Below are 13,179 nucleotides of genomic sequence, written 5' to 3'. Positions count from 1 at the left end.
GTGAATACACATCAAAGAAAGAGGTGAAGTCGAGGTGAGCAGATAGCTACAGGCAGTAATGGATATTGTGTCAGTCTTCCAGCTCTCCCTGTGTAGACTCCTAACAATGATGGTGATTAGTCAGCACCACGGTAGCGCTCAGCCAGCCATACCAGCAAAGTACGAGCAGCCGTGCATCCGAATGTTAAGTCGAAATGAGTTACGTACACAAGTTACTAGTACAAGGGGAAACCTGATGGACGCAGGATAAATAGTTGTATAAAACATACTAAAAGGGAGAAATATTGGTCAGCTATTTGCATTGATAGAGAGTTGCCCGTCGCAGTAAGTGATGGCTCAAAGCTAGGATATGTATTGACTAAAAGGGAGAAATGGGACCCCCACAAATCCTAGGACAAAGGTGCCAAAATAACATGTAACACAGTCAACCCTTCTGATTTTTCTAGCAAGTTCTACAACTCTTACTAATATACTTGAATAGGGCCATCTGTATCACTAAAGCCAAGCAATTGCCATCACGTACTATGATAGGGCAATTTATTATTTACATGACAGGCGTGCAAAATAAATATCAAGCACACTGCATACACAGATCCGTATGAAAACAAATCAATATTTTATCATTCCTTTATTATTCCTGCTAGAAGTTATGAATAACTTGTTATTAGCCTTCAGTAAGGGTACAGAGAGGAGGTAACCAGTTTGGGGGGATGGGGGGTACCTGCACAGTCTGAAAATGGCAGCACTGATTGGATAGAGTCAGACTGTGCAGTTACACCCCCCCCCCCCCTGTACCCCTTACTGAAGGCTAATAGCAATTCTTTCATAACTTCTAGTAGAAATAATACGGGGATGGCACAACATATAACCATAAGAATAGATGCTCCAGAATTATTACATGGGAACGCATGTGGCTGTTAAAAGAGGCATGTCAGGAGTGGCGTTAGGTCCTCTTTAACACCCAACTATTGGTTGGCTTAGCTTAAGACAGAATTTTATGCCAGAATTATGTCATATTTTTTGTGCAAAATAGCACATCTTAGGCTGCCCCTTTCCGCAAAGTGACCCATTTCTGTTTGGAAACTCTCCCTTTTAAAGCTAGGCAGAGATAATCTCTCTAAACCTAGATGCGTCAAAATTGTACCATACTGTCCCACTCGTGGGCCAAAAGTCCCAAACCCTGGTTTGCCACTTTTTAAACGTCATTTACACAAATATTTTTTGCTCAGATGGCATTTTTACATCACTCTCTCCACTTTCCCAAAAGAGGGCATTACAAATGCTTGGTGTAGGCAGGGCCACCTGCCTGAAAGATTTATCATCATTTACCATTTATGCTAGTGATAATCATTCAAATGTTCTCAAGTGTATCTATATTATTTAGTACTACTGGTTCTGACCAGCTCTAAAATTGATTTCTGCAGGTCCGGAAATTTTTTAGAAATACCCCCCTTCCCCATAACGCTCTACTGACCATAACAGTCACAACGGCTGTGACAAGTGGCACAGAATTGTACTAAATTCCAACCCAAAACAAATGGTGTCTCCACTACATCTACCAAGTTTGGGGGCAGTCACCTTTACTCCCAATAAAACTTTGTCAACACATTAACACGTTTTATACACATTCTTGTCAAAGCCAATAAATCCAAAAAGTCAACTTGTGAGATCTGTTCCATGGGCTACATTCAGGTCAGGGTGCCAAGGTTACAAGGAAGTCATCACTTGTCAAGAAGGAGAAACCTCCTGGAAGACTATGACTCAACAAACTTACTGGACACGAGTAATACAAATGACACACAATGGCATGCTTACATTAGTGTCTTATGTATACGTTCAATGGCTTCTTCTAGCTCCTCCTTCTGGTCGGGCACAAAGCGATATTCTGACACGTAACCAGCAAGGTTCTTGTATGGATCGTAGTCACCGAGCTCCGCTGCAAAAGGGAGAATGGAGTCGTTCATTTATAAAGATTATACAAAAAAATTATTTTGTTTCTTTTAGAGATAAACCAATTTTATATAACTAAAGATTATATAAGGCATCAGATGAGATGATGTGTTATCTTAAGTTTGGGGGGAATTTACATTTTTAAATTTGAATCCTGGAACTCCAATGTGGAAAAAGGCATACACAGAATAGCATGCAGAGCCATGAGCTCATTGAGTAGGTGAAAATACATTCTTGTTAGCCATAATCAAAGGAGTTATGCACTAATGTTACAATATGTCAGAGGCATGTACCCCTAATAACTGCGCTGCATCTGATGCCAGCGCAACACAGACTCAAAGCGGCATATAAAAGGCCTGACTCCCCTATACGACTAACTAGGCTCATCTGTGTGAACAAACCCACCCGCTCCCCTGTACTGTACATGCTGTGGCTGCTTTTACAATATATTATAAAGTTGGGACACTTGATGTGCTGACCGTTTGTAACATATGAACATGAGTATAGAGCAACTTCAGGGTGGAATCACACGTGCAGTATTCAGTTACATTTCAGGTGCAGTTTTGATGCAATTTTATTTGCCTCTATGAAGCACTAGAAAACATTGTGCCCAGTTGACAGACTTCGATGCATCATTGGACTGAGAGAAACAGGATGGTCATTTTGATGAACTTCCCGCCATCTAGGCCATTCTGACCTATCTGTTAGGGCTCATGCACACAACCAATGTCTGTTCTTGTCCGAATAGGACATGTTCTATTTTTTTGCGGAACGGACATACGGAAATGGAATGCACACAGAGTCATTTAAGTTTTTTTTGCAGACCCATTGAAATGAATGGTCCCGCATACAGACCTGTAAAAAAAAAAAAAAAGAAACGGATACAGAAAAAAAAATATGTTCGTGTGCATCCTTAGGAGGTGTTGAGAGCAGTGTTACGTGAGGGCACGCACACAGAGTAAACAGGCTCTGGACAGCCCACCGGTAGAGAGGATTGTTTGATCCCACAATTTTGTTGTCTACCATCCAGACACAATCTTTACAGACCCCTGTTTCCAGCCAGACCATTTCCAGCACTTAAAGAAACTTAGCGTCACAGTGTCCAGCCATTGACAGCCAGCCACCATCTCCTTCTTTTGCAGTGATGTCATGAATGAGAAACCTGGACTGCAACGAACTGGACAAACTGGAACTGTATGATCTTTAGAGACACATCCAGGTTCTGTTGGTATCCAACAACAGTCAAGCTCAAGCATAGAGGCCTTGTGGTGAGAAGCAACACTCTGCCCCAACTGCTGGTGTGATAATCTGGGGAGCCATCGCATATGACAGTTGGTCTCCCATAGTAGTAATATGAGGGACACTAACAGCTCAGCGATATGTACAAGACATTCCACAGCCTCGTGTTGCTCTCATGGCACGACTTCCAACAGGCATTTTTCAGCAGGATAATGCACATACACAGCAAGGGTTTCCAGGAAGGTCTCTGCCAGATTGCAAAACCTCCTTGGCTTGCCCAGTCACCAGATTTACAACCAATCAAGCATTTATGGGACCAGCTGGGACACCAGCTTCAGCATCTTACAAGTGTGCAGGATCTACAGGCCTAGCTGCAACATCTATAGGCAAATGTGGCACAGGATACCATACAGAACCTGTATGCATCCATGCCCAACTGTATCTCATCTTGTATCCAGGCTAGAGGTGGCACAACAAGGTTCTAGAGCATTCTGCCAATTATACAGTTTTACCCCAGAGACGTATCATTTTGCTCTAATATTGTAATCACTTTACATATACCATCATAACATTCACAAATATAACGTTTCATTCGATTCCAACTCCTTCTTAAAGCGTTATTTTTATCAATAAGTGAACATTATTATTCCATGTAATGTTCCTGTAGCCTACCAATAGGCCACAGAAGGAAGTCTCAAGTCAACGGGAGCTTTCCCTCTGGGAAATCAGCCCTAAAACCTCTTTCTAGGAAATGTTAGCGCAAAGCACACTTTAATGAATTTGTAAATGTTAGCTTGCCGAGGACATACAATAGCTAAGCTTATCATTACTTTCTGGGAGGACATTAATAAGAAATATATATTAATAGAAGAAGGCGCTGTGTGTATTTTTATATCTTTAGACTAGACTGGCTCCATCGTGGGCATTGACATTTCAGCATATGTTTGGTAGGGAAGGACTTGACGGTTGTTCATGTGTGATAAAAACTCAACTTCAAAGTTCTATTTATTGTAAGAAAATCTTTTTTCAATTGACAGGAGTTAACGGTAGAATATTATTACACCGGAGCCTCTTCAGCAACGGAGAAAAAGAGAAACTTTCCAGAGAGCTGAATCTTCTCCTGAAAGTGCTTTCTTCTCACAAGAAAGCCACATGAGCTTTTCTGAGGAAAGGGCACAAAAAATAATGATAAACAGGAAAAATATTTAATCCTTCCATGCTCAAAATAGCTGATTATTTGTGTGTGTGCTAGATTTTTCTATATACACTTCTTGGATCTAGGCTCTTTCATCCCAACTGTGTTTTCAGCTCCTTCAGCCTACAGAAATCTGACATTGTTTGTTATCGGATATCTGTAGGACGGTGCTAACCTCATTGGCATTCCTCACATTCAGTTTCCTTCATCCATCTGGAAACACTATAATGGCGCAAGAACGGATTAGACAGGATATTATAAACTAACAGCTACCTAAAAAGTAGGACAGAAGAAAGGCCCCATCACCAGTAACATCTGCAAAGAATCAAGTGGAATTCATCATTTTCTTAAATGTATCGACAGAATGTAAGTGTGAAAGCGTCCAATAATCCATTAACAAGTAGCCAAAATCAGAGCAGAAAGTACTCAAAAACTTCACAAACATCAAATAAAAACAGAGCAGTAACAGCATCCCGTTTTATTCTGAAGAAGAATATAGAGGATTCTGTTGGGTAAACTGTTCTCTATTCTATTGTCCGATTTTCTTTTCTTTACATGATTATAGGGGAAGCCACCTTACCTGCTCTTCTCTGTTAACAGCATTCAGAGATATACTTTACAGCAGCCACGTGGACCTTAGAAACACGTTGACCTGAGAAGTTCATTGACTTCTATGACAGAGATTTGTGGTCATGCTCTGTTGTCCTGTAACTAAGGCTATGTTCACAAGGCAGATTTTCACACGGAGAAATCAGACGTGTATTTACCACAGAATCTGCGGCAGATATCTGAAGCTGACCCTTGGATGTCTGCTGCAGATATGCCGTTAGACATCCTACAGATTCAATGAGGATAATCGGCAAGTGGCTTCCTGCCGTGGTTTCCCCATGGAATGCGCCTCAGTAAGTGACATATTGCTATACTTTTCAATGACGTACATTTCAAATCTGTGCATGGAAAAATCAACACAACATGAACTATGACACGGGTTCCTCTCAAATCAATGTATGGCTAAATACACAAGAATTTCAGCATAGCATACGCATTAATTTCAACCTTGCATTTATTTTTTACAGGAATTTACTGCAGCATTTATGTGCCTCAGATTTTCCTGTGCACAAATTTGAAATTTATATTCAGGGAAAAAATTTACTTTGTGTGACTATACCCCTTAGAGAACACCAAGTCATGAATGTTAACATTAAAGGAGGTTAGAAAGGCCTCCAATTCGTGGGATGGTCATTTGAGATGTTTTGCGTCTTCTTATAAGAAAATTCTCTAAAGTTCGTCCTCCATGTGGAAATAACAGCTGATATTGTGACCTGTTTCAAAGCCAGAATTTGTTTCAAACATCGATCTGTAAGATTCAATATATGCAGAGATTTCCTTATGGAGGCAGCACACACAGCTGCTATAGGGTCCATGGTGAAGCGATGGCACGGCACAAAGCGCCTTTCACTTCCAGACATAGTCATGTGAGCCAAAACTAGGGGGAGCTCACTGCACAGAGATTTATACAGCGCCTATTGAGTGTTATTGTAGCTGTATAGGTTCCGATACATTGACCTCCCTCTAGTGGTGGCTGCAAGCAGCCAGAGCTTTAGGATTAATTTTATTTATTATGGCAGTTAGTATTATAGAATAAATGCGCTGAGAAATATAATGTATGAGATGAGCACTATACTTTTTCTGATGCACAACTGTATTAACAATATCTGTCACTAAAATGGTGGTAATATAACATTGTAGCTTGTTTCTTTTCTAGTTTTCAAAAACAGCTGCTGCCAGGTCAATATAAAATGCACTAAAACAATGTTTTTTTAACTTCATTTTTTTCAGCCAATGGCTTTTCCCCATGACACAGTATGCTCTAGGAGTTACCAAAAATGCCACAAAAAAACTATGCATTAAAAAAAGTCTTAAAAGTAATAGAAAACAATGTCCGGTCCAACAATGCCCAATTAAGGCTACTTTCACACTAGCGTTCGATCGGATCCGTTCTGAACGGATCCGATCATATTAATGCAGACGGAGGCTCCGTTCAGTACGGATCCGTCTGCATTAATAACTAAAAAAAAATTCTAAGTGTGAAAGTAGCCTGAGCGGATCCGTTCAGAATTTCAATGTAAAGTCAATGGGGGACGGATCCGCTTGAAGATTGAGCCATATGGTGACATCTTCAAGCGGATCCGTTCCCATTGACTTACATTGTAAGTCTGAATGGATCCGCTCGCCTCCGCACGGCCAGCTGAACGCTGCAAGCAGCGTTCAGCTGTCCGCCTGTCCGTGCGGAGGCGAGCGGAGCGGAGGCTGAACGCCGCCAGACTGATGCAGTCTGAGCGGATCCGCTCCATTCAGACTGCATCAGGGCTGGACGGAGGCGTTCGTGTCCGCTCGTGAGCTCCTTCAAACGGAGCTCACGAATGGACCTATGAACGCTAGTGTGAAAGTAGCCTAACATACATTAATTACGCACTTATATTTGTGTATGCCCCAGAATGTATGTATCAGATTGAAAAGGCGTATATATAAATGCAAATGCTTTTCATTTTCCAAAGGAGCTCTGAAAATTAAATGGTAGAATCTGGTTGGTGGCTATGGCCAACTTGTTCCGTGCCCCCCTTCTCCCCCTCAAAAAAAAATTAAATAGAACATGTCATATTCTTGTCCATTTTGCAGACAAGAATAGGCATTTCTGTTATTGGCGACCCATTCCATTCCGCAAATTGCAGAACGCACATAGGTGGCATCCATGATTTGCGGATACGCAATTTGCAGACCGCAAAACATGGAGCGGACATGTGAATGAGCCCTATGCAACATTTTATTGGAAGAAATAAAATTTTTTATTTTCACAGCCAAGTGTTTCTAAATTCTGTGAAACGCCTGAGGGTATAAATTCCTTGAGGAGTGTAATTTACAGAATGGGGTTACGTATAGTGGGTTTCTACTGTAGGGGTACCTCAGTGTCTCTTCAAACAACTTGAAAACCATTAAAGCCAAATCTGTCTTCCAAACACCATATTTCAATCCTTCCTTTCTGAGCCCTGTTGTGTGCCCACACAGCTGCAAGCAGCGTTCAGCTGTCCGCCTGTCCGTGCGGAGGCGAGCGGAGCGGAGGCTGAACGCCGCCAGACTGATGCAGTCTGAGCGGATCCACTCCATTCAGACTGCATCAGGGCTGGACGGAGGCGTTCGTGTCCGCTCGTGAGCTCCTTCAAACGGAGCTCACGAATGGACCTATGAACGCTAGTGTGAAAGTAGCCTAACATACATTAATTACGCACTTATATTTGTGTATGCCCCAGAATGTATGTATCAGATTGAAAAGGCGTATATATAAATGCAAATGCTTTTCATTTTCCAAAGGAGCTCTGAAAATTAAATGGTAGAATCTGGTTGGTGGCTATGGCCAACTTGTTCCGTGCCCCCCTTCTCCCCCTCAAAAAAAAAATTAAATAGAACATGTCATATTCTTGTCCATTTTGCAGACAAGAATAGGCATTTCTGTTATTGGCGACCCATTCCATTCCGCAAATTGCAGAACGCACATAGGTGGCATCCATGATTTGCGGATACGCAATTTGCAGACCGCAAAACATGGAGCGGACATGTGAATGAGCCCTATGCAACATTTTATTGGAAGAAATAAAAAATTTTATTTTCACAGCCAAGTGTTTCTAAATTCTGTGAAACGCCTGAGGGTATAAATTCCTTGAGGAGTGTAATTTACAGAATGGGGTTACGTATAGTGGGTTTCTACTGTAGGGGTACCTCAGTGTCTCTTCAAACAACTTGAAAACCATTAAAGCCAAATCTGTCTTCCAAACACCATATTTCAATCCTTCCTTTCTGAGCCCTGTTGTGTGCCCACACAGCACTTTACAAAAACATATGGGGTGTTTCTGCAAACTTCAGAATCAAGGTAATAAACATTGAGGTTTGTTTTGCTATTAACCCTTGCTGTGTCACAGGAAAAATGGATTAAAATCAGCAAAAAAAGTGAACTTTCACCTCCATTTTCCTTTAATGCTTGTGGAACACCTAAAGGGTTAGCAAAGTTTGTAAAATCCGTTTCTACTATACAAGCCTCACAATGACTTCACAACTGAGTTTTGGAAATGTTCTAAAAAATTTAATGTAATTCATAAAATGATGCCAACATAGACATATGGTGAATGTTAATTAATTACTATTTTATGAGGTGTCACTAATTAAAAGTAGAGAAATACATATTTTGAAAATTGCACATTTTTCCAAATTTTCCATAAATTTGGGAATTTTGTAATAAATTAAAGTAAAACATATTTATTCAAGTTTACTACTTTCACGAGAAAACAATCTCAGAATGGTTTGGATAAGCAAAAACATTCCAAAATGAATACCACATAAAGTCAGACACGTCAGATTTGCAAAAAACAAACAGCCTGATCGTTACGATGAAAACTGGCTTGGGCTTGAAGAGCTTAGCAAGCACAAACATAAAAACACTGAAAATATTAACTTTTAAGACCAGGCAGATTTATTTAAGAGTCTGCAGTTATAAAAAGAATAAATTTGCTATTAACCTGTTCCGTTCCAACAAATTTCCCGTCCAGACTTTGCTTGCCATACATGGACTAAAGCTGGCCATGCACTGGAGGGTCCAGACAGCTATCTTTTTCTCAATGACTTGGTCTGTAAATGTTGTCATTGTGGACAGTAACAACATACTTTAAAATGCCACTACCTCTGCCTTGCCCTGGACTGACCTAGGTTGGGCTTCTGTTGATGGGACGTATATCTGCTGTTCAGCGCAAATTACCTTCCAAATATTGTAATAACTGTATCCAACAGCACCCAAAGAAATCTAACATGGTGGACCACCTTTACTCATATCTGCATTCAGTCAGTATGTGTCATGTTCACTCGTGTCACAAAAAGGCTCTGGCGGTCAGCAGAAAAAAGGTCTAACTCAGACTTTTTGGCCATGTAAAATATCTTGGGCAAGATCAGCTTTACCTCCGCCACTTTATATGGCCAATCTGGCAATCAGATGAGAATTACCCGATTTATAATGAAACAATAGACCCATAACTGCTTGTAACAGTTGCTGGATAACTTCTGTTACAATGAACAACATGTACAGGCAAAATTTATTAAGCCAAATAATTAGCAATAGGTGCATATAGAGTCTACTTTTACACTCGCGTTTAGGCTTTCAGTTTGTGAGATCCGTTCAGGGCTCTCACAAGCGGTCTAAAACTGATCAGTTTGCATTCTAATGCATTTTGAATGGAAAAGGATCTGCTCAGAATGCATCAGTTTGGTCTCCATTCCGCTTTGGAGACAGACACCAAAACGCTGCTTGCAGCGTTTTGGTGTCCGTCTGATGAAACTGAGCCAAACGTTTTCACCGACACAATCTGGCACAAAAGAAAACTGATCCGTCCTCCATTGACTTTTAATGGTGTTCAAGACAAATCCGTCTTGGCTATGGTAAAGATAATACAAATGGATCCGTTCAGAACGGATGCAGACGGTTGTATTATCTGAACGGATCCGTCCATGACTAAAAGATTGAGGGAATGTATAAAACTGGAAGAGGTGGGCAGTTCAGCTTATATTCTCATTCTTGAAATTCCTTCCCTCCCTATTAATTTCAACTAATTTCTTTACAAATGTAATTACACTATTTGAATCGAGGCAATAAAATGGTAACGGTACCCAGCAGCCCAATTTATTTGTATACTTACATTGTATGGCATAGGCCCCAAGCTGAGCGGCAATGTTAAAAGGACAAGGCAACCGACCTTGTAAAACATCCTGTTTCACTTGCAAAAAGAACTGATACCTAAAATAGCATAGAACAGAAATTTATAGAAGGTCTTTGTTTTTCAACTAAAATATCTGAACAGTGTACAGGAGAATAACACATGCATATAAATAACAATAACCAGACAGAACTGCCATACAGATGACACTATCACTTATGTTATTTGATAGTGGTCACGAAGCAAAAATTCCAACGATCTTGTCAACTATCAAAATTATTGACTGTAGAGCGTTGAGGATATAGGATAGAAATGTAGGCAAAGGCTTTCTAGCTGGTGCATAATAAAGGGTAGCCTAGTAATATATTAATATATATATCAGTTACGACCAGTTTCGGGTACTATATGATTATTATGTGTGGTGTCAACTGGGATTTCACTGGCAAAACGTATTCATTCTTTTACAAGTGATGGCCTATCCTCAGGAGAGGTCATCACTATCTGATTGGTGGGGGTTCAATCAGCTGTTCTGCAGTAGCTCCTGCACCAGAACTACCCAGCTCCTTTCACTGAATGAAGCTGGTTACTACAAGCAAAGAAGCGAAAGTGAGCAGCGCTGCAGTTACCAACTATGTCCACTATACAAAGGATTGAGCTGCGTTCTTCAAGTCCCAGAGCTACTTTGAAAGAGTTGATTGGTGGGGTGCGTGGTGTCAGACCCGTAGATCAGATAATGATGGCCTCTTCATCGGATAGGCCATCAACATAACAATCCCAGACAACCCCTTTACGGAAATCGTTTTATTTTGTGCAGTGAGTTTACCTGAGATTTTTCCGTAGTGGGAAGTCTGTGTGTACTTACTATACAGTTTTTAGGTTGTTTTCTTTCTCTAACCAAAATCATGGATCCAAATCAGAAGAAAATATAAAAGTAAAGATTGATACTTCTTTTTTGTATCCAATACTCTGTCTAAAATAAAATGTGTAAATACACACCAAATCTGTACCTCTTTACCTGGAATCTCCATTAGAGGCTTATAAAAGGTACAAGAACAAATCACTGTCTTCGCTTCACACAAAACCATAGTTAATAGGACCTCTCAATAAAATAAACAAGTAAGACAGAAGCTGTTTTGTGAGTGCCATTTAAGTACACAGCCATGATCAGTTTCAGATCTAGCTTAATAAAAAAATTTGAGGATCCAGAATAACTAAGGTCTTTTATACGTCATCAGTGGCCAAGCACCTGCAAATTCAAATAGATTGAAACAAATGGACTGAAATGGTACGGTTTTTATAGTACGGAAGCCATCTGCACCCAAGTGTCATTGATGTTGTGTTCCTTTGAAGTATATACAAATTAGTGGTATATAGTGTGGGGAATCGCTCTGGTAGTTGGGATAAGCGGGTGCAGTAGAGAGGCAAAGTACAAGTTCGTAATTCAAATGTCCGTGTTTATTCACAAATAAGGTCAAACAAAAACACTCTTTGCAGGGTTGGTGTTTGTTCACACCGAGTAGAAAGTTTGTGCATAAAAAAACATCACCTTGTCGGCGGTTCTGCCTCCAGCAGTCCAAATGCAGGCTTTAGGTGGCCTGCACTCCCAACACATAGGACTCAGCTTTCCAGCCCAGCACAGAGCTCAGTTCCCACACCAGCGATTGCCAGAGCTCCTCAGTCAGAGGCAATACCTCTCAGCTGACACTGCCGGCTGTTTTTCTTTTTAATAGGCCAGTCAAGACTCGGCCTGGAACGTGGGGAGTAGTCACCCACCCAGCACATTGACTACTCCCAGTAAGAGCCGTCCCGGATCAGCTTACGGCCATACTAAAACAGTAAAGTATCAAGCAGCATTAGCTGCGCTGACACCTGAAAATACTGCCTCTTACTTCACCGAGGCCAGGACCTCGGTGACACATACCTTCTGTCAACGACAGACCCTTGCGCCTTCCTACATACCTTCCCCCTTTGTTCAACCCTGAGGCGGTGAACACTTGCCGGACAGGGCACCCGCGTTTCCCTGCAAGTGGCCTGCCCTGTGTTCCACTGAGAACTTGAAGTTCTGTAATGACAAGAACCATCTGGTGACCCGAGCATTCCTCTCTTTGGCCTGGCTCATCCACTTGAAAGGGGAGTGGTCGGTGACCAGATGGAACTTTCTCCCTAACAGATAATAGCGAAGAGACTTGAGTGCCTATTTGATGGCCAGGCACTCTCTTTCCACTATACTGTACCTGGTCTCGGCTGGGGTGAGTTTGCGGCTCAGGAAAACGACAGTATGTTCCTCCCCATTGATTTCCTGAGAGAGTACAGCTCCGAGACATCGGTCTGTACCACAAACTCCCTCTTGAAGTCGGGCGTCACCAAAACCGGTGACCAGTACAGGACCGACTTCAACGCGGAAAAAGCCTCTTCCACCTGGTCATTCCAGTGGACCATCACAGACTTCCGTCCCTTCAAGAGCCCTGTCAACGGAGCCGCTAAAGTGGCAAAATGGGGAACGAACCTCATATATTAGCATACCATTCCCAGGAACGACTTAACTTGCCTTGTGGCGACAGCTCGTGGACAATTCCGAATCGCCTCTATTTTATTAACTTGGGGTTTGATAACTCCACATCCAATGATGTACCCCAGGTATTTAGTCTCATTTAACCCTATCGCGCATGTCTTTGGGTTAGCGGTTAGTTCAGCCTTCCTAAGGGAGTCCACTACAGCCTGCACTTTGGGTAGATGACTTTCCCAGTCGGTACTGTGGATGACGATATCGTCTTGGTAAGGCTACTTTCACACTAGCGTTCGGCTGTCCGCTTGTGAGCTCCGTTTGAAGGGGCTCACAAGCGGACCCGAACGCTTCCGTCCAGCCCTAATGCATTCTGAGTGGACGCGGATCCGCTCAGAATGCATCAGTCTGGCGGCGTTCAGCCTCCGCTCCGCTCAGCAGGCGGACACCTGAACGCTGCTTGCAGCGTTTGGGTGTCCGCCTGGCCGTGTGGAGGCAAACGGATCCGTCCAGACTTACAATGTAAGTCAACGGGGACG

General features: G+C 41.9%; 1 protein-coding gene across 2 annotated transcripts in view; it reads right to left on the bottom strand.

The window, feature by feature from the left end:
- EPB41L4A (erythrocyte membrane protein band 4.1 like 4A) overlaps positions 1 to 13,179 on the bottom strand; it is a 251,276-nt gene that overhangs the window by 103,308 nt on the left and 134,789 nt on the right. For both annotated transcript variants that reach the window (XM_044275942.1, XM_044275943.1), the window contains 2 exons: positions 10,120 to 10,217; positions 1,816 to 1,936 (listed from right to left, as the gene is read on the bottom strand). In XM_044275942.1, coding sequence (XP_044131877.1) covers positions 1,816 to 1,936; positions 10,120 to 10,217 — 219 coding nt within the window. The remainder of the gene's footprint in view (positions 1 to 1,815; positions 1,937 to 10,119; positions 10,218 to 13,179) is intronic.

Source organism: Bufo gargarizans, chromosome 1 (assembly GCF_014858855.1).
Source record: "Bufo gargarizans isolate SCDJY-AF-19 chromosome 1, ASM1485885v1, whole genome shotgun sequence".
Taxonomy (NCBI): Eukaryota; Metazoa; Chordata; class Amphibia; order Anura; family Bufonidae; genus Bufo; species Bufo gargarizans.
Note: the sequence above shows the minus strand (reverse complement) of the source record. Positions and strands in the feature narration are given on the sequence as shown.